At 43.5% G+C, this 22,148-nt stretch overlaps 1 protein-coding gene across 1 annotated transcript; it reads left to right on the forward strand.

Annotated features, from left to right (window-relative positions):
- The first annotated feature begins 848 nt into the window (after nt 1-848).
- Nucleotides 849-21,459, forward strand: Rtca (RNA 3'-terminal phosphate cyclase). Its single transcript, XM_052179376.1, has 11 exons — nt 849-1,096; nt 1,187-1,287; nt 2,390-2,533; nt 4,069-4,192; nt 7,505-7,563; nt 9,294-9,435; nt 11,033-11,157; nt 13,055-13,113; nt 15,730-15,824; nt 16,994-17,098; nt 21,089-21,459. The coding sequence occupies exons 1-11, from the start codon at nt 851-853 to the stop codon at nt 21,188-21,190; spliced, it is 1,302 nt and encodes a 433-aa protein (XP_052035336.1). The 5' UTR covers nt 849-850; the 3' UTR covers nt 21,191-21,459.
- Nucleotides 21,460-22,148: the final 689 nt, after the last annotated feature.

The following is a 22,148-nucleotide window of genomic DNA, read 5'->3' on the forward strand; positions in this document are numbered from 1 at the left end:
GGTCAGTGTTTATTTATTTATTTATTTATTTATTTATTATATGTAAGTACACTGTAGTTGTCTTCAGACACCCCAGAAGAGGGCATCAGATCTCATTACCGATGTTTGTGAGCCACCATGTGGTTGCTGGGATTTGAACTCAGGACCTTCAGAAGAGCTGTCAGTGCTCTTAACCGCTAAGCCATCTCTCCAGTCCCAACAGGTCAGTGTTGGCCTGGCCCACACCTAGATTAGGACCGCTTATTTGTGCATCACTACTGCCCTCTACTTAAACCCGAGTTTTACATCCAGACCCTGAAGATAGACTTGATTTATTTCTTTCTCTTCCCAATGGGACCGCACTTAACAGATCTCTTTTTTTTCTGCTTTTCTTTATTACTTATTTCTTGGATTGGCTACTGAGAAGGTGTTGGCTGAACCTACTTTGTTAGGGCTGCCAGAAGCCAGGCTCTGACGGTAACATTTCAAATAACCTTACAACCATAGCTACAGCATTCCAAATCTCAACTATGAGCACTTCCTTGATTAGTATCTTGGGGCACCTTCCAGATTGGTTTAAGTAATCTATGTGCTTCCAAAATATTGTGTTCGTACAGTATCGAGATTAGGGCGACCGTGATGTTTGATCACATAATTCAGACTCATTTCCCAGTTTTTGAGGTACCCGAGGATGCTGAAGAAAGCAGAGCTACACTTGGTTGCTAAATACCAGCCTGTTGGGGAAAGAGCTTCTGGAGCCTGGAGGTTTTGCTGTGTCACCCCCTTGTGGCCAGCCCGGTTCCCTGCCAGTTTGGGTAGAAGACAGTCCGACGACGCCCCGCACAGCCTCTTTGAGCGCCGGGCAGAGCGCATGCGTACAGCTGCGGGTCCTGTCCACCGAGGAATTCGTTCCCTCAGCAACAGTTTCCCGGGAGGCTCTAGTTCTCTCTCTTTCCGGCGAGCTCGGCCCGGAAGCGCACTGTCCGGCCTGCGGGCTTGCCGGCGCCTTGTCTTTTTCCCGTCGCCGCAGGGACGTGGTCGTCGCTGTCGGCAGGGCTCAGGGGCGCCCGCCATGGAGGGGCAGCGGGTGGAGGTGGACGGCGGGATCATGGAAGGGGTGAGTGTGCGGCTGCCTGGGGCCGGGCGAGCTGTGGTGGCGGGGCCTCCATTCAACCTCTCTTCGTTTCTTCCCTCCGGTGCTCTGCAGGGCGGCCAGATCCTCAGGGTTTCCACCGCCCTGAGCTGCCTCCTGGGCCTCCCCTTGCGCGTGCAGAAGATCCGCGCGGGTCGCAGCACGCCCGGCCTCAGGTATCGCGGGCGGGCGGGGAGTTTGGGTCGGGGGTCCCGGGAGTCCGGAGATCGGAGCCCGGGTTGTGGGGCGGAGGAGGCCCGGGCAGCATTCACAGTGCTGCCTTTGCGCTCCTTTTCTGTCCATAGGGCAGGCTGTAAGTTATCCTTAGGACGCATTGAAACAGGGTAGTTTGTCCATGCGTCTTGCCACTGGTAGGTTTATTGTTATTGCAAGAGATCATCTAGTCCGGGGTAATCCCGAACTCCTCAGCTAGGGAGAATAACCTTGAACTTTTGATTCTTCTGTCTCCACCTCTCAGATTCCAGAATTAGAGCTGTGTGCCACCATGCCCAGTTTATGTGGTTCTGGAGATGAAACCTAAGGCCTCCTCCATACTGTGCGCGCCCCCTACCCACTGAACTACATCCTTATCCCTCTAATCTCACTTTCTCTTTTCATAAGAATAGCAGACAAATTGTATTACCGCACACCCTAATTGCCTCCTTTTTTAATTGTACCTTTAAAGGGCCTATGTAAATGACATTTTGTGTAGGTCGAGGCCTCGACATGGGAATTTAGGAATGAGGAGTACATAATTCATGTAGTACTGGTGTCACGGGTTGGTTATCGAGTGAAATTCAAGCAAGACTGGCAGCTTTTAGGTAGTTTTAGACTTATTTATTTATTTTTATTTAATGCGCATTGGTGTTTTCCCTGCCATGTATGTATGTCTGTATGAGGGTTGTCTGATCCCCTGAAACAGGAGTGACAGATACTTATGAGCTGCTGTGTGGGTGCTGGGAACCGAACCTTAGTCCTCTGGAAGAGCAGCCAGTGCTCTTAACCACTGAGCCATCTCTCCAGCCTCTGGTTTACCTTTTTTTCTGCACTTGTATAAAACTTGTAACAGTTCACCACCATAGCCTAAATAACCAGTCTCCAAACCTTTAAGAAGTTGCCTCTGAGCAGCGAGTCCAAGTGCATTAAAAAACCCAGACGACCTTCTGCTGATTGAAGACGCCACACTTGCTTTCTGGCCATTGCTTTTGTAACTGTGTCAGAGAGTGGGATATAGGCAGTCTGATCGCACACATCTTGATGCAGTCTTCTGACCTGAAGGCCTCAGCATTTATCTGGACTGGAGATGGTTCGTGATTTGTGTGACGGACACCTGGAGGGAGCAGAAATCGGCTCGACTGAGATCACCTTTACACCCGAGAAGATCAAAGGTGGAGTCCACACAGCAGACACCAAGACAGCAGGGTACGTATGTCTCACTTAAGCCTCTATTCGGACCTGGCTTTACATGTAGATTCTTTGGCTTCCTGGGGACATTTTGAGGTTTAGTTTTCTCCCTTTCTAATACATAAATCATAAACCTACTTGTTTTGTTATTATTTCCAGATTGTTTTTTGTTTTATTTTTTTTGTTGTTTTTTTTGTTTTGTTTTGTTTTGTTTTTGGATTTGCTTTTTTCAAGACAGGGTTTCTCTGTATAGTCCTGGCTGTCTTGGAACTCACTCTGTAGACCAGGCTGGCCTCGAACTCAGAAATCCGCCTGCCTCTGCCTCCCAGAGTGCTGGGATTACAGGCCTGCGCCACCACTGAGATTTTTAAAGTGATCTTTCGAGTAAATTATTAGAATTATTAATACCATGGGCAAACAGACAGAAATAGAGACTTTGTAGTTTAGTACACTTGTATCTGTTATATAATGTTAAGGAATTTCTTTTGATTATAGGTGCTATTTTTAGTTCCCTTTAAAACTGCAATCTAATGGAACTCACTCTGTAGATCAGGCTGGCCTTGAACCCACAGAGGTCACCCTGCCTCTGCCTCCCAAGTGTTGGGATTAAAGTTGTGCACCACCACCTGCTATGCCTTCTAATTTTTAAACAATTATTTATTGTATTTGTGTCTATGTGCACATGCATACAGACTCATGTGCATGCTCCTGTTCATGCACACATGTGTACACACACACACACACACACACACACACATAAACATTCATGCTTATGGAGTGTGTGTGAAGGTCAGGGGACAGCCTATGTGAATAACTTTGTTTAAAGTGATTGACTTTATTTTGAAGAAGGGCAATTCATTTTAAAATCTGACCAGATACTTCATTTTTAAACACGTCACATTCTGTGCCTAAGTTTTGTGGTTCTTCATGTTGACCCTAAGGAGAAAGCTCCTTGTTAAACATTCTGTTCCTAGTCCCATGACTTCTCTGATGGAGGAGCCATGCTGTGACTTGACTGGTGTCGTGCATGGTAACAGTAACAGCCAGGTGTACTCAGGGAGATATTTATAGTCTTGGCTGTTCCAAATGCATTTTTATAAGTTGCTGCTTTCAAAAATACTTTGAGAAAAAGTTTGAAGGTTCGGTTTGGTGTGGTTTTTGAGACAGGGTTTCTCTGTGTGGCCTAGGCTGTCCTGGAACTCGCACTATAAATTAGGTTGGTCTTAATTCAGACCCACCTTCCTCTGCCTCCCAGGTGCTGGAATGAAAGCCGTGTGTCACCACTGCTCAGCCACGTTTTAATTTTTAATTTAATGTAATTTTTTGGTGATGTTGGGTACTCGACCAAGGCCTTACGAATGAGAGGCTGAAGACATTTACCACTGACTTACTACCTCAGCACAGTATGCTTTTGTCTTTCTACTTTGAAATACTTCTGTAAGAGTCAGGATTTTGCCTTCAGATACTGAAGTATTTGCTAACTTTTCTGTTGTCTGAGCTTCAAGTCACATTGGTGTGCTGTAACAAATACAGCTGTTCTGCCTTTTCCGTAGGAGTGTGTGCCTCTTGATGCAGCTTTCAATGCCCTGTGTCCTGTTCGCGGCTTCCCCGTCGGAGCTCCGGCTGAAAGGCGGCACCAATGCGGAGATGGCCCCGCAGATTGATTACACCATGATGGTAAGGGTGCCTGATCTCTGTTGAAATGTCTGCAGCGTCCCCACAGACATGCTATTCACATAGTCCCTATTTCTTTTGTAGGAGAGGGAACAGATTAGGTTTACTTTGGGGTTTGCATTATAAATTGAGATAGTGTTCAGACTGATTCTTTTTAGGACCTAAAAGTATAATTATGTAAATTAATCAGTTATCATATAAATCACCTGTTTTTATTTTAGTATTGGCATGTCTGTAGGAACGGAAAATGGTACAGGTTGAGTATCTTTAGTCTGAAATACTAAGTATGCCAGAATTTGAGCCAGTGAGATGGCTTCTTGGGTAAGAACACTTGCTATACTCGCCTGATGACCTGAGTTTAGCGCCCAGAACACAAGAGCTAACTCCTGAAAATTGTCCTTTTGACCGTCACACAAATGTAGTGGCCCACATATCCACCCCCACACACTCAAATAAGACATTTTTAAAAAAGATTTATTTATTTTTATATATTTGAATGCATTGTGGTTATCTTCAGACACACCAGAAGAGGGCATCAGATCCCATTATGGATGGTTGTGAGCCAACATGTGGTTGCTGGGAATTGAACTCAGGACCTCCAGAAGAGCAGTCAGTGCTCTTAACTGCTGAGCCATCTCTCCAAGTCCCCACAATTCTTAAAAATACTATAAAATTAAAAACTATTTGAGTACTAACATGATGCTACAGGTAGGCCGCGTCCCACCTGACCCCCTGTGGTGTGCTGTGGTCCTAACACTGCTGTACGGTGGCTTGCAGGCTCTGTGTACAACATGTGAAACACGGGTCAGTTTCATGTTTGCATCCCGAGTGTTTGCAATTACTTCAGACTCTGAACAAGTTGGGCGCACTGCTGGCTCTGGGCACTTTGAGGCAAGGATATTCAATCGGTATTAGTGGGTTTGTCTTCTCCAGGTTTACTGTGGCATAGTTCTTTACAACTAAACTTACCTCTTTAAATGCACTTTTAAGAATTTTGTACAAATATATATCTGTGAACCAACTTCCAAAACCGAAGTGAGGACTAGTTTTATTTTTAAAAAAAAGATAGAAAATGGCAAAGGTCTGTAGCTGGTTCTGTTCCCAGCTCCTCAGCCAGTGGTCTATTCTCTCTTAGGTCTGCGCTTCACAATGTTGTAGAAAGTGCTGAGGCTATACATAGCTTTAGAATTTGGTGGGTTTTCCTCTTTTGAGACAGGCAGGGTCTTACGTCTCCCAGGCTGGCCTTAAATTTGGTACAGAGGCTGACCTTGGACTTGTGAGCCCCTGCTTCCACCTCCAGAGGGCTAGAGTTAAAAGTGTGCACCACCGCGGCCAGTGTATGCAGCGGGAGCACAAGGCCCGTGTGTGCCAGGCAAGCAAACTGCTGACCGATCTCCAGTGCCCGCTCCGGGATGGTTGTTTTTTTCCCCAGTTACGTTTCAGAACTCGGTGTCTCCAGTAGAGGCCGAGTGGTTTTACTGTGGTGAGCAGAGTGGAAGGCCACCGCCTCCATCGTTCGTCAGCTTTGACCACATTCACTAGAGACTGCCGGAATGTTTTCAGCCCTGCCCTTTTCTTACCCCATGAGAGCTCCTTTTCTTCTGCATCTTCCCCAGCTCTAGATATAGATAACCCCTGTGCTTTCACACCCCCACCCCAAATTGAGTTTTGAAATGTTTGGGGATAAAATACTAAGGCTTTACACATGTTGGGCAGCTTCTCTGCCCTGGGCTACATCGCCACTCCTGTGTTTGAAAAAAAGCAAGCCAATAGACATTTAGTGCTGTCCATCCCTCCTCCGCACACGGTGCAGTCTGGGGAACCGAGTAAAGGGCTCCATCGGTCTCGTGTTTCAAGGCTTTTGGCTTAAGCACCATCTTCTGAACCCTGCCATTCTGATGGGTGCCGTCATCTTCAGTCGGTGTGCGGAGACATGCCATGAAAGCCACTTTCAGCCAGGTGATGGTGGTACACCTTTTCAATCCCAGCACTCGGGAGGCAGAGGCAGGTGGATCTCTTGAGTTCAAAGCCAGTCTACAGAGCAAGTTCCAGGGCAGCCAGGGATATACAGAGAAACCCTGTCTTGAAGGAAAAAACAAGAAAGAAAAGGAAAAGATTTCTTAGTTTGGATTTCTATTGCTTTAAGGAAAACACCAGGACCAAACTGCAACTTGGGAAGGAAAGGGTTTATTCAGCTTACACTCCCACATTGCTGTTCATCACCAAAGGAAGTCAGGACTGGAACTCACACAGGGTAGGATCCTGGAGGCAGGAGCGAATGCAGAGGCCATAGAGGGTGCTGCTTACTGGCTTGCTTACCTCTCATGGCTTGACAGCCTGATGCCTTATAAAAGCCAGGACCACCAGCGCACGGATGGTATCAGCCACAGAAGGCTGGGCCCTTCCCTGCTGGTCACTAATTGAGAAAATGTCTTACAGCTGGATCTCAGGGAGGCCTTTCCTCAGCTGGGGCTCCTTCCTCTCAGATGATAACTAGCTGCGTCAAGTTGACACACTACTAGCCAGTACAGTACTTTACATAAACTAAGATACAGCAAGGATCAATGTTAAAGATACTTAAGCATAGCCTTGTTTAAACTAATTGTCACTGTATGACATACAATGATGTTTTAGAGCAGTGGGCCTCAGTATATCAGATGTCCTGCATATCAGATACTTACATTACTATTCATAACAGTACCAGAATTATAGTTATGAAGTAGCAATTAAATAATTTTACGGTTGGGGGGTCACCACAACATGAGGGACTGTATTAAAGGGTCACAGCATTAGGGAGGCTAAGGACCACTGTCTTAGAGGATAGTTCAGTACATTCTGCTCTAGTGCCAAGTCATTAAATACCACTTGGGAGGAACTTAGTATGTCATGAAAAATGTTTCTAATATGAAATGAGAAAAAAAGCTATGGTAAGGCACTGTATATCTAATAAAATTTCAGCAGTATTGAGAAATTGAGACTGCAGAATGGAAGGCTGTTCCCCAGCAGCCTCCAAAGCCTTTTAGTGCACATGGTGTTGCTGCGGTCAGGGAGGGCTGCCCTGTAGTCATTCCCAAGGTCGGGTGTGTGGAGTGGCTGTTTTTATTACATAGACTTGCACAGTTTGCTTAAGTAAACATTAAATGTCCAGCTATGTAGCAGATTGTTTTGTTTGAGCGAGAGTTGGTGTCAGTCTTTGTTGTTCCTGTGTGTCTGCAGCACCTGCTAACTAACTTGCTGCATGGCGGGTTTCACTTAGCAGTTGCACTTGGTGAATGTGTGCATTCTCCTGGCTAAAGGAACAACTGACTTTTTCAGGTTTTCAAGCCAATTGCTGAGAAGTTTGGTTTCACGTTTAATTGTGACATTAAAACGAGGTAAGTTACTCAGTCCTCAGCACCCTACCCCTCCCTTGTGACGGCAGTACTGTGGGCCTAGCACAGGCCTTGTGCGTGCCAGGCCAGCTCCTGCTGCTGAGTTACATCTCCAGCCTTTAATTACGTACTTCAAAAACAGTGCAAAGGGTAGATTTAGAGAACTGTTACTCCGATACTCCTTTTTTTTTTAATAATTTTTTTTTAGAATTATGTTATGTGAATGAGTGCACTAGCTGTGCAGATGGTTGTAAGCCATTATGTGGTTGCTGGGAATTGAACTCAAGTCCTCTGCTCATTCTGGCCCTGCTTGCTCCGACCCAAAGATTTATTTGTTTATTAGTATATGTAAATACACTTTAGGACACACTAGAAGAGGGTGTCAGATCTCATTATGGATGGTTGTGAGCTACCATGTGGTTGTTGGGATTTGAACTCAGGACCTTCAGAAGAGCAGTCAGTGCTCTTTAACCGCTGAGCCATTTTTCCAGCCCTTGGACACTCTAATGCATTGTGTTTTGTGATAGATTTCTTACAGAAAATAATTGTACTTTGTGGCCTAAAGTTATTAACTGTAGAGCTATAGGACCTTACCAGCCACCAGTGGTGCTCATCTGTTTCTTGACAGAAATATTTTCATGGGAATTTCTACATGGAGATCTTCATAGCTAGTGTTCTCCAAGCCCCTGAACAGGCGAAGGGATCACTGTGTGTGGACAGTGGCACTAGGCACTCTGGGATCATAAAGACACTGCTTCACAGTGAAGTCAGAATTGACTTCCTAAGAAAGCCCAGCCTTTAGGGATGCTCTGTGAGGCTGTCCTGTGCTGTACAGAGTCAAGTGCTGCGTGGAGCTTTGTGTGCTGTGGTCGCCATGCTCTGGGTGTCCTATCCAGTTTCACTTCCCTCCTCTGTTCACACTGTTATAATCTGACGTGATTGTCCACTGTCGGATACTACTTTGCACCTTAAACTCATGTTATTTATCCCCCTGCTCACATAAAAATTAGAAATCATATTTAAACATAGAGAATAATGATTTCATATTTGGACTGTTGATGAATGCATTTACTCCTGTTTACCTGTTGGAACCTCTTTGTAGCTCTACTTATAATCTAAGTAGATTGTAAACTACATCATCTCCTTACCATGTAGAGATCTTGAAGATGGGATGGAAGCACAGTAGTTCTCAGCATCTGCAATAAATGAATAGGACAGTTAAAACTTTATTACTGCTCACCTGCTTAGATATTCCTCAGTATTAATCTGAGTGTCTGTCGTGTGCCAGCTGCTGTTTTAGGCTTAGAAAGGAGAAGCTAGCAGAGCCAGTGTTGATAGAACTTATGCTCTTAGCACTTTGGGTAGAAGTCGCTGTAGTGAGGAGCATGTTCTGCTCTATCTTAGGCAGTAGTCACTGTGCTGTAGCCACTAGCGCCTGATAGTCTTGTATCGTTGGGAGGATGATTTCTTTGGGTGCTGTGGATTGAACCCAGGACCTCACATGCACATGCTAAGGATGCAGTCTACCTTTGATAGTTCTGGCCATTTCAGTATTCTCGTGTAACTTGAGAACACAGAGTCGACATCTGAGATTGCATATATCATATAGACCTTTCATGAACTCGTACAGGCGATCTATCTTTTGGTATCCTCCCTGCAACTGTAATGTACTACTAAGCTTTACTTTGCTGTGTCTTCAGTTATGGAGTATGTGTTTGTTCTACTTTTCCTAGGGGCTATTACCCCAAAGGGGGCGGTGAGGTGATTGTCCGAGTGTCCCCAGTTAAACGGTTGGACCCAATAAATCTGACTGATCGAGGCTCTGTGACTAAGATTTACGGGAGAGCTTTTGTTGCCGGTGTTTTGCCACTAAAAGTAAGTTGTCATAGTGCTCTTAGAAGTGTCGAGACACCTTGAGGATTTTGAGAATACTCTTTTTTTTCCTTTCAAAATAAGAGCCTCAGACAATTTGAGGTTTTATTTTTCTTTCTTTTGAGTCTTTTGTTGCTTTAAAACGGTAGCATGAATAGCCCAGGCTTTCTGAATCTTCCTGGGCAGACCAGATAGATGGTCTTGACCTTTTAGTGCTCCTATTTCTCTGTGTGGAAAATGTTGTTAGTTTTTCTCAAAATAGAGACTTGCATAGCTCTGATACAGCTGATGGTGGCCTTCAGTTCACAGATCCAGGAAACCCGGGGATTTACGTATGTCAGTTGACACACTACCCCTGAGCTGCATGCCCAGCCTGAGGACTTTTGTTTTAATTTATTAATTTTGTGTGGGAAGGCATTAGGCTGCGTTCCGTGGGGCACATGTGGAAGTAGGGGCTGGGGCACATGTCACAGTGTGTCATGGAGGTAGAAGAGGTCAGCCTAAAGGGGCCATTTCTCTCGCTCTGCCATGTGAGCCCTGGGGCTGTGACTCACGCAGCAGGCCTGGCAGCAGTGTCTCGACCATTTATTTTGTTCCTTTGGTTTGAGACATGGTCTTACTTGTCTGGGTTGGAACTCAACGTGTGCATCTGGTTGGGCCTCAAACTCAGAGTTCCACTTGACCCTGTCTTCCAAATTCTGGGATTAAAGCTGGCTTCCACTCTGTCTGGCAGAGCTTTTGCTTTTTAATTAATTAAAACATTTTTTAATTAATTCATTTTTAAGATTTTATATTTATTTTTTGTTGCATCATTATTTGGCCTGCACATATGTCTATGTGAGGGAGTCAGATATCCTGGAACTTGAGTTCCAGATGGTTGTGCACTGCCATGGGGGTAGGTGCTGGGAATTGTGCCCTGGTCCAAGCTCCCAACCACTGAGCTGGCTCTTTGGCCCCTACATACTCGTTTTATTTGATTCTTGATTTTGTGTTTTATTATTTTTGTGTGTACGGGTATTTTTCCTGAATATATATCTGTGTCCATGTATCTGGAGTGGCTTCTGAGGCCAGAGCAGGGTGTCAGGTCCCTAGGACTGGAGTTACAGACAGTGGTGAGCTACCATGTGGGTGCTTGGGATCAAATGTGGGTTCTCTGGAAAAGCAGCCAGTGTTCTTAACTGCTGAGCCATTACTACAGACACTAATTTATTTTCTGTGCATGAGTTTTTCTTGCGTATATGTATGTACACCACATATGTGCCTGGTGCCTGGGAGGTCAGAAGAGGGTGTCAAGTTCTCTGAAGCTGAAGTTAATATTAGCCACCATGTGGTGTTGGTAACTGAATCCAGCTCCTCTGAAAGAGCAACACGTGCTCTGAACTACTGAGCACGTACTCCTATCCTAGTACTGAACTCCTATTCCCTAGACCCTAATTTGAATGTCTTCATTTAAGTGTTTCTTAGAAGTTAGTGTTCTTTCTAGAAGTGTAAAAATGATACATGGAAAAATTACCTATGTTATATACTTTTGAAGGAATGAAAACGGTGGTCTAAATAGCCAATGACAAATATGTTCTCCTTTACTGGTTTGCCAAAATAGGTAGCAAAAGATATGGCAGCGGCGGCTGTGCGGTGCATCAGGAAGGAGATCCGGGACTTGTACGTCAGCATCCAGCCTGTGCAGGAGCCCAGGGACCAAGCCTTTGGCAATGGGAGTGGAATCATGTGAGCATAGACGGAGAAATAGGCGAGACCCTGACATCATCGTCCTCATCACAGAGTTGTAGGCATTCACTCAGTGTAGGGTTCTACAACGTATTTGGAAGGACATTCCTGCCTCAAACAACAATTTAGTGAATCACTGTGGTCATTCTGGTTGAGGCTTGCTATTACAAGGCTGTACTTCCCAAACTCGAGACTGGGGCTGGAAGAACACAAATTTGAGGGTAGCCAAGACCACAATCTACATAGCAACTTTTAAGGCAACCGGGGCTGTCTATTAATATACTGCCTTAAATGTGAAAGTAAACCAAAAAAAAAAAGTGTTTTCCCACCCTCCTCTCCCAAATGTTTTGTAGATCCTTGTGTTTGTAGGCCTTTATCTGTTGGTTCCAAATTTACATTTCAAGCAACTCCAGATAAAAGTATTAGGGAAAAAAAGCTTATTTTAAATGCATACAGGCATGTTCCCTCTTGTCGTTCCTTAAGCAGTATACTATGACAACTTTTACTCAGTGTATGTGTATTGTAGCACTGTTGTAAGTGACCTAACGATGTGTGAGGAAGTTCTTATAAGTTTGGTGCCAGTGTTACATCATTTCTTTTTTGTTTTTGATTTTTGAAGCAAGTCTCATGTAGTTTAGCCTGACTTTGACCTTGCTGTGTAGCCAAGGATCTCCTTGAGCACATGATCTTCCTGCTTCCTTTCTGGGAGCACAGGCATGCGCCTCACACCCACAGTGTTACTTGGTTTGAGGAGACAGGATTTTTCTCTGTAGTCCAGGCTGGACTCAGATTTTCAGCAATCCTGGTATCTCCCCTCCCAAGTGTTGGAATTACAGATGTGAGGTAATTGATTGGATTTCGGTATCCTTGTGTAGATCCTGGAAACAAGTGTAGTGAACATATTTTTTTTTTAAGATTGATTTTTATTTTATTATTATAGTTATGTATGTATGTTTACCTGTGGGTATGTATGAATGCAGGCATGGGGAGTTCGGAAGAGGGCCTCAGGTCTCTAGGAGCTGGAGTTCTAAGCAGTTGTGATCTGCCCTAAGCGGGTGCTGGGTACTTAACTTGGCCCCTCTGTGAGAGCGGGTTTTATTAACTTCTCTGCATCCCCCCTAAATATTTAAGCTAGTCAGAAAGTAGTCTTTGAAACTAACACTAACAGACATTTTTTAGTTTTTAAAGATACCTTATGTTTGAAATTGCTTTACAATTGTTTAGTATGGTAATATTTTTTAAAAATATTATGTTAAGCCAGTTAGGAGTTAAGTCTTAACAAAAATTCCTTAATTGGGCTGGACGGTGGTGGTGCACACCTTTAATTCCAGCTCTCGGGAGGCAGAGGCAGATGGATCTCTGAGTTTGAGGTCAGACTAGTGTACAGAGTGAGTACTAGGACAACCAAGGCTGCACAGAGAAACCAAAAACAAAACAAAACAAGTTTTTTAATTGATATTTTTAAAGTATAGAAATATAGTATTTTGTGGATACTTATATTTCAAACATTTTATTCAGAAATTTACAAAGTTTAAAGTAATTACTTGCCTTCTTTGCCATAATACTACCTTAAAAATACAACAGAACAGAACTAAAGTCTGTGTAAAGCCCTTTTTATCCTGTGTTCTATAAGCAGTGCTAATGACAGAATAACTTGTAGGGGAGGGTGGTGTAGTAAACTTCTCTGCATGTGAATAGTTTAGAGCTTCCTGAACTTTGCCTAAAGGAATCCTCCTGCCCCATGAGATTGTTGGTGGCTTTATTGTCTGTGGGAGGAATTTCATTACTGCAGTGTAGATGTAAGTTTACTGGTTTAACAGTAACTGGTTTCTCGTGTTGTATTTGCATGACATTTAGAATATTACAGTGTGGCTGACTACACTTCCCTCTTCTGCAGCATTGTTGCTGAGACATCCACTGGCTGCTTGTTTGCTGGATCATCACTTGGCAAAAGAGGTACACACGAAGGGAAGGGGTCTGTACATGCCAGACCAGTGAGGAAGTCTTTTGTTAAGGTTTATTTATTTTATGCATATGTGTACACTATTGCTGTCTTCAGACACACCAGAAGATGATATCGGATCCCATTACAGATGGTTATGAGCCACCATGTAGTTGATGGGAATTGAACTTAGGACTTACAGAAGAGCAGTCAGTGCTCTTATCTGCTGAGCCATCTGTCCAGTCCCAGTGAAGAAATCTTTATCTTTTTAGTATAGAATGATGACTGATATATTTAAAAGATCGTCAACTAATTCTCTTTTAGAGTCAGTGAATTTTTCATTTTTTTCAACTCTAAATTTTTAGACCTCAAGTAGTCATTCCTACCACTTCTGTTAGGTGCCCAGTCATGCACGTTTAGCTGCAGGCTGTGTTCATTTGAAGCGTTGCAGTGTTCAGCTGTGGGAACCATGTCTCAGCAATGAGTACTGCAACATGTGTTTCCTTAATACACAGATTCACAATGCTGGCCTTATACCTGAAGAGTCTGTTACAGACATAGCCACACATTAAACAGGTTGCCTAAAAACAAAGTTATTTTTGTGCACATAGCTTGACTTGTCATGGTTATTGAGTCTTACTCTCGTCTATTCAGTTTTCTTCAGACAAGGTCCGGCCTGGTTGGCCTGGCCTTTGCTGTGTAGCTCGGCTTAGCAGTCCTCTTGTCCTAGCTTTCCATGCCCTTGGATCGCAGACACCACCACCAAGCCCAGCTTAGTTTGTCTTTAGCCCGGAAGTCTCCGCTTGCCCTGTCTTTTTAAATCTGATGATACTGACATTTGGAAAAGGTCAGGACTCTTTTCTCAACAGAATCCCTCGACATCTGGGTTTGTCTGGTTTTCTCATGCTCAGGGCTTTTCTGTGAACAGTTTTAGGAGGAACCCTACTTACAAAGATGATTTCCTGTACAGCTTTTCTGGACAGTTTTCTCAATGGTGTGTGCGTGTGTACTCGATGATATATATTATATTATATATATATATATATACACACACACACACACATATATGGTCCAGCAAATATGAAGATAAAGAATACAAACAAAATTAGCCTTATTCTGAGCTTTTAAGACAATCTCGTCTATAGCCAAGGGTGTCTTTTTTTAATTAATTTATTTATTGTGTGTGTGTGTGTGGTTTTTTGGTATTTTTCGAGACAGGGTTTCTCTGTGTAGCCTGGCTGTCCTGGAACTCACTCTGGAGACCAGGCTGGCCTCGAACTCAGAAATCCGCCTGCCTCTGCCTCCCAGAGTGCTGGGATTACAGTCGTGCGCCACCACCGCCCGGCCCAAGGGTGTCTTTTAAAGACTGTTGCAGAGGTGGCTTTTTGTGCTTCTTATTCTGTATTCATCCTTCTACTGAAGAGTTCGCATGTGTGGAAAGGTAGGAACTAGAAGAACAGGTATATGTTATAGACTGAGCGAGAACCTGTTCAGATTTGTTTGTGTTTTGTTGTTTTGTGGAATGGTGTCTTGCTCTGAAGCCCAAGCTGACTTCAGAGTTAAGCCTCCTGCATCAGCCTCCCTAAATTCTGCGTAGTAGTGAAAGGGACTAAACTTTAAATAGTTGATCTGAAAATGTCACCTGTTACATTTTAAGAGAATACTGAACAAGTCTTCAATTCAATTAAATTGTTGATGACCAGTTCTAACTTGTGTAAATCACAAGCTTTATAATGAAAACTGAGGTATAGCTTTGGGTTATAATTTTGGGTTATAACTTTATGGTAAACTGGCTTTATAGTTAATTTTTGAAATTAAATTATATATGAGTGCTTTGCCTACATGTATGTCTGTGTAGCACTTTTGTGCCTGGTGCCTGAATTGAGCAGAAGGTGTTGATTCTCCTGGAACTAGAATTACTGACAGTTGTGGGCTATCATGTGGGTGCTGGATATTGAACCTGGGTCCCTTGGAAGAGCAGCCAGTGCTCTTGACTGTACCGGTCTCCAAAGCCTGCATTTTGTATTGTTTTTCATAGTTCTGAGTAAGTTAGAGCCTCACATGTTCAGGGCAGGTGTTCATGCATCGAGCCACATCCTCAGCCATGATGGTGTAAGAAATAAAAGCCAGGGGGCATGTGGAGGTCAGGGGACAGTGTTGAGAAGTCAGTTCTCTCTCTCTTCACTTTGTTTCCTGGGAATTGAACTTGGATCATCAGACTTAGCCTCGTGCCTTTACTCCTTGGACCCTCTCGCTGGCTCCATAGGCATGTTTTTCCAGCCGGCACCAGATGACCTATTTTCTCCACTTTTGCTTTGACACACTGACATTTCTCAAGTTTCATAAGACTGATTAACATTGAGATCCTTCTTGAAAAGCGCGTTGGTTAAGTCCAGAAGCCTGAAAATAATGTTATATCTGTACTGATTGGGATGTATCAAAGGTTTTGATTGTTTTTCTGAGACAATTTCACTCTGTAGCTCAGGCTGGCCTTGCCCGTGGAGCAGTTGTAGGTTCCCAAGTGCTGGGGTTTCAAGTATGTGTCTGTCACCTTATGCAGTTCAGTTAAACCTGGTGACTTGGGAGTAATTTGTTGTTATTTTTTATTATTATTATTGCGCCTGTTTTAGGTGTGAATGCAGACAAGGTTGGGATTGAAGCTGCTGAAATGCTGTTAGCAAATCTTAGACATGGTGGCACTGTGGACGAATATCTACAAGACCAGGTAAGGCCACTGTTAGGATCAAAACCGTTTGTTTCCTTGGTCGGATTTGAACATAATTATGCTACATACAAATTTCCTTACCTTTCCCATCAAGTATGCAGACATTAGTCTCTGTCACTCTCTCCCACACAAAGGGTCTCGAGAGTGGACTCCCATGGGGAAGTGCTGACTGTTTGGCCCGCCACTCTTTTGAGACAAGGTCTCATTCTCCACCCTCACATTCCCCATGCTGCCGGCTCAGTGGCAGGGCTCTTCTTGCCTGATATAGGTGGAGTCTTGAGGTTGGTCCTCAGAACCAAGAAGAAAGGGAGGAAGAAGAGGAGGCTCTTCAGTATTTCTTGACCATTTTCTGGGGACAGTTTTCCCTGTGTTTAGTAATTTCCTTCTTCCTAAGTTCATGTCCCCAGGAATTCTGTACTCTCTCTTTACCTTTTAAAATAGAATTTTAGAAGAGTATAAAAACTTGTCATATACAGCAGCTTGCAGAAATATTTGGTCTAATTAAGTGTATCAGGGGCCAGCTCTCTATTTTATTCTGAAACATAAATTGTTAAAAGTCAGTCTTGTAGGCCAGGCATGATGACAACCTGTCTTTAATCCCAGCACTTGGGAGGCAGAGGCAGGTGGACCTCTGTGAGTTAGAGGCCAGCCTGGTCTACAAATTGAGTACAGGACAGCTAGATACACAGAGAAACCCTGTCTTTTTTTTTTTTTTTTTTTTTTTTGAGACAGGGTTTCTCTGTGTAGCCCTGGCTGTCCTGGAACTCACTCTGTAGACCAGGCTGGCCTCGAATTCAGAAATCTGCCTGCCTCTGCCTCCTAAGTGCTGGGATTAAAGGCGTGTACCACTACTGCCCAGCAGAGAAACCCTGTCTTAAAAAAGGAAAGGAGAAAGGAGAAAGAAAGGAGAAAGGGAAAGGAAAAAGGAAAAAAGGGGGAAAAAAGTCAGTCTGGCTAAGCACTTACCAAGCCACAGCCTCTGCTTAACACATACTCTCTGTCGCTGTGTAAAGCTTCTAGAAACATAAAGAAAATAGAAATTATTCTTTTAATTTCTTTAAAAGCTATTTTGGTTTCTAGTAGCATTTTCCTGTGGGTGATTGTAGAATTTGTAAATCTGAATATTAGCATATTTGTGAGATTTTTCTTCTTTGTTCTTTTTTTGATAGCTGATTATTTTTATGGCGCTAGCCAATGGAATTTCCAGAATAAAAACAGGACCAGTCACACTCCACACACAGACTGCTATCCATTTTGCTGAACAGCTAGCAAAGGTGAGTATTATGTTAGAAAGGCTGACTGGGTTGATAAAGGGAAACCCACCAGCAATCACAGTAGGCGCTGCTCATGGGCTCCGGGTGTGGAGGGCTCCCAGCAGCCTCAGCATCTGCTTCCTGTCTCCTGGGACACACTGTGGGCGAGTAGAGTGAGCAGACAGGAGGGGCTCCCAGCGTCAGCAGCCTGACTTCGGAGCACCCCAGGACAGTTTTGAAGTCTCGGGTACTGCGCATCAGTGAAGGCTCTGCATTAGTACTGTGTGAGCTCATGTTTATTCCTTTTCTTCAGGACTCTTGTCTATAATAATAATAATAATAAATTTCACTATAAAATTATTGTTAATCTTTTCATAGGAAATGTACCCTTCAGCTAGTAAAGCTACTGTTCTTTTTCTTCTCAAATTGCTTCTCACTGTTTATTACTACTAATACATACAGCTTCTTTTCTGGTAATGTAGCATTTTTTTTTAGTTTGGAATTTAGTTTTTATTCTTTTGCATGGTTTTAGTTTGGTTTTAATAGTCAAGGCCTTAGTATGTATTTTGGCCTGGCCTTGCTTCCTAGGTAGACCAGTAGAACTTGTGATCCTCTGGTCTCAGCCTATGGAGTGCTTAGGTACAGCAGAACCACCACCCATGGCTGCTGTATTCTCTGTAATATAATTCTATAAGACTTTGACTCAAGTTTTATGAGGTTGCTGCTGTTTTTGAAATTATAAAAGTAGTTCGCATGAGGCATGGCAGTGACTGCCTGCCCCCCTCCCGTGGGAGTCAGGGGCCAGCTTTGTCCGTGCTGCACACTTCAGGCCGGCCTGGGCTGCAAGATGGACCGTGAGGACATGAAGAGCAACGAAAAGAGTGCAGAACCAACCACAGTCCCTAAAGAATATTCTTCCTTTCATTTTATTTTTTCAATTCAAATAACTTTCTTCATACAAAATATTCTGATCATCGTTTCCCTATCTCATCTTCTAGATCCTCCCAGCTTCTTACACTTCCAACTCACACATACACACACACACACACACACACACACACACACACACACACCCTAAGGCATATGGTGGTGCACGCCTTTAATCCCAGCACTTGAGAGGCAGAGGCAGGTGGATTTCTGGATTCATGGTCAGTTTGGTCTATAGAGCTAGTTCCAGGATGGCCAGGGCCACATAGAGAAATTCTGGGGAGGGAGGAAGGAGGGAGGGGGAAGGAGGGAGGGGGAGGAGAAGGGGGAGGGAGAGGGAGAGGGAGAATGAGAATGATTCTATTCTTAATGAGGTGCAGTCTTATTCTGTCCCTTGGGAGTTGGAAGCAGGACGATGGGGCTCCTGGGGGTCGGGATCGTGGCCAGCCAGTGCTATATAGCAAGACCTGCCTCACAGGTCCTCTTTTTTTTTTTTTTTTAATTTTTTTTTTTATTTATTGTAAAGGGAAGTAAAAACACTTTATGATAAAATTAAAGATTTACATGGAAAATATTTCAGATAAACACATTAAAATTGACAATTTTCATGGAAAATTAAGGAGTAAGGTAGTAGACATGTAAAACATTGCTAAATGGAATATGGGATAGAGACATTTTATAATAGAATCTCAAGATTTACGTGGAAAATATTTCTGATAAAATTGTAGAAAAATGTAGAAAAACATGTTAGAATTGAAGATTATCATGGAAAATTTTATATATATATGATAATGGTAGGCATAAAAGCATTCCTAAGTTGATTAAAAGTGGAATTACAAACATTTTCTGATAAACTTGAAGATTTACATGGAAACTATTTCTGACAAAATTGCAGAAATATATAGAAAAACATGTTAAAATAAAAGATTATCACTCACATGTCCTCTTAACTCCTTCTGTCACCAAAAATAATTCACCAGCTGAAGAGAGCTTACGCGTCACATTAGTGTCACCTGCTTTCCCTTCTGCATTGCAGTCTCACAGGCTCTACTCTTCTTGGTTTCTGTTGTGATAAGAAATGGATAGGTCTCGCTTAAATCAGGAAACCTGATGAGAATCAGAGGCAGATTATATCCGAGACAGGAGTGAGTTGCCTATTTACTGTATCCTTGATTCCCTTTGTTGTTGTTGTTTATTGTCCTGGGAAATCAAACCATGATTTGTGCATGTTGGGCAGCCATGCTGTCACTGAGCTTCAGCCTGTTATTATTATCTTTAAGATTTATGTATTTTACGTATGTGAGTACACTCTCAGGCTCTTCAGACCCACCAGAAGAGGGCGTCAGACCCCATCACAGGTGGTTGTGAGCCACCATGTGGTTGTGGGATTTGAACTCAGGACCTCTGCATGAGCAGTCAGTGCTCTTAACCGCTGAGCCATCTCTTGGCTCCCTATTATTTTTAAACCTATTTGTATTTTATTCTATGTGTGTGAATGGTTTGCCTACATTTATGTCTGCGTACCATATTTATGCCTGGTTCCCTGAGAAGCCGGAAGAGAATGTCTAATCCCCTGGAACGGGAGCTATAGGCGATTGTGAGTTTCCGTGTAGGTGCTGGGGTTGAATCTGGGTCCTCTGTAAGAACAGCCAGTGCTCTGAGTGCTTAGCCATCTCTTCAGCCCCTGCACTTATCTTCATTTCTACTTATGCTGTGTTTATTTTCTTTTCTCTCTCATAGCTTGGTGTCTTTGCTAATTGGTATCAAGTTTAATTCATTGTAGCCTAGAGTTTATAGTAGTTTGTATGTTTGTAGCCACTTATATATTACTTGAAGAGAGTACACAACAGAACGTTTCCTGAACTGGGGTTGTGAGTCTTGTTTCTTATTTAACTGTGTATGTAGGTCAGAGGCAGGGGTGTGCTTGAAAAAGGGTCTTACTAAGTGTAGTCTAGGCTGGCTTCAAACTTCAGATTTTTCTACCTCAGCCTCCGGCATGCTGGGCTTACAAGTCTGTACTGCCCACACCTGGCTCTTTGCTGCGCTTTGCTGGGTGACTTGTGCCATAGTATCTTTGTTTTTCTGTGCTTTGATACAAATAGCTCATCTGTAAAAATCAGAGACTTCAGCCGGCTCATCCTTTGGGCCCCATCAGTAGGCCTGAGTGTAAGTGTGAATCGACTCCTAATCTCCTGCCTGTGTCTCGAGTACTCATGTTTGTAATTTGAAACTGCAGACAAAGAACTGCACAGGAGTTTGGCTCCCTTGCTGTGTTCAGGTTTGTCATTGCAGTGATTTTTAGGTGTCCCCTTGTACAGTGCACTGGTACAGACATGGAGATTGAAAGCTTGTGAACATTGCTCGGCAGCAAGACCTCAGAATAATGGTGCCAAATTGTATTTTAGAGACTCCTAAAAGTTAAGGCATACTTGAAATCCCTTTGCCAGAATCTTATACCTATTCAGTTGTTTTGCTTAAATTGTTTTTTTAGAAGGATCTGCATTTGCCTTTAAGATGGCACTTCCAGAGCACAGTCACAGAGATGACATATTTCAGAACTGCTGTAGCTAATAGCGAGAACTCAGTGTTAAGCTCAATGGTGAGGGGTATTAGTCACCACCACCCCTCCGCCCTACCTACCCTTTCTGAACTAGCTTCCTGAATTATGTATTTAGAGAATTAAATTGGCAGGAAAATTTTAATGAAAGTAAATAATGTCATACCTGACAGGTAAATGGTTCAGATACATGTTTTAGAAAAACAAAAGGGGAGAGAAAAGATGCCTCCTCACCAGCAACAGGTGATGCGTCAGCGTCTCCACGCAGTTCGGCTGCACATGTCCCCTGCTCCTAGTCAGAGGTGTGGAGTGGAGCCTGATGCTCTATCCTGACCGACTCCACGACAGTGAGCAGGAACCATGGCCCTAGGACAAAAGAAGTATTGAATTTCTTCACGTCTCTTGATTTTTATGTGTGCATCTTTTTCAGCAAATGGGTTTGATATTATCTCTGTCTCCTTACTTCGATTCCAGGCTCGCCCTCAGTCCTCATCATGTATGCTTACATACTAATGCTGTGCTTTCAGGCCAAATTTACCGTGAAGAAATCAGAAGAGGAAGAAGATGCCACGAAGGACACTTACATCATCGAGTGTGAAGGAATTGGGATGGCAAACCCACACCTCTAGGTGGTCACGCACGCCCTCCCTCCTTCCTTGTTGCACTAACTACTCAGACATGCTGCAACACAGTAGGTACGGCCAGCGATGACAGCGCTTGACTCGCTTTGGAGATGGAGTGTGGTACTGTCAGTTGCTGAGAATGCTTCGTCATGCTAGGCTCCTTGACTGTCTCCCAAGATACAGACAGTGAACGATAAAACTTGAACATGTAAAATAGTCAACTCGAGTATTAACGTTATACCCTAACGTTATAAATAAATTGTTTATACTCTAAATCTGAGCTGCTGCTTTTTTAATGTGATAAACTAAGCCAGGGACACAGATTTGATCTCTAATTTGTGTGTACGTATATCCTTACCTGCACTTTCCCCTTTCTGTCGTTTGAACTACCTAGAGTCAACTGTCGTCCTGCAACATTATCTAGAAAATTCCACATAAATAACTCATCAGTTTTGAATGCAGCTCCTTTTTGAGTAGCATGATGAAATCTCACACTCATTCTGTCCTACCTGTGACATGATTCATCTCTTTATCCAGTATATCAATAATCCTAGCACTCTGGGAGGCAGAGGCAGGCGGATTTCTGAGTTCGAGGCCAGCCTGATCTACAGAGTGAATTCCAGGACAGCCAGGGCTACACAGAGAAACCCTGTCTTCAAAAACCAAAACACATGGTGGCTCACAACCATCTGTAATGAGATCTGATGCCCTCTTCTGGTGTGTCTGAAGACAGCTACAGTGTACTTACATATAATATAAACGAATCTTTGCCCGGCAGTGGTGGCACACACCTTTAATCTCAGGATTTCTCTGCTGGGCAGTAGTGGTGAACACCTTTAATCCCAGCACTTTGGGAGGCAGAGGCAGGTGGATTTCTGAGTTTGAGGCCAGCCTGGTCTACAGAGTGAATTCCAGGACAGCCAGGGCTATACAGAGAAACCCTGTCTTCAAAAACCAAAACAAA

This window comes from Apodemus sylvaticus, chromosome 4 (genome assembly GCF_947179515.1).
Source record: "Apodemus sylvaticus chromosome 4, mApoSyl1.1, whole genome shotgun sequence".
NCBI classification, from domain to species: domain Eukaryota; kingdom Metazoa; phylum Chordata; class Mammalia; order Rodentia; family Muridae; genus Apodemus; species Apodemus sylvaticus.

Coding starts and splice junctions, on each gene's coding strand:
- Rtca (XM_052179376.1), top strand. CDS start 851: ATGCGTACAGCTGCGGGTCCTGTCCACCGAGGAATTCGTTCCCTCAGC. Junction 11,158..13,054: donor GGCAATGGGAGTGGAATCAT/GTGAGCATAGAC, acceptor CCTCTTCTGCAG/CATTGTTGCTGAGACATCCA. Junction 17,099..21,088: donor TTGCTGAACAGCTAGCAAAG/GTGAGTATTATG, acceptor CTGTGCTTTCAG/GCCAAATTTACCGTGAAGAA.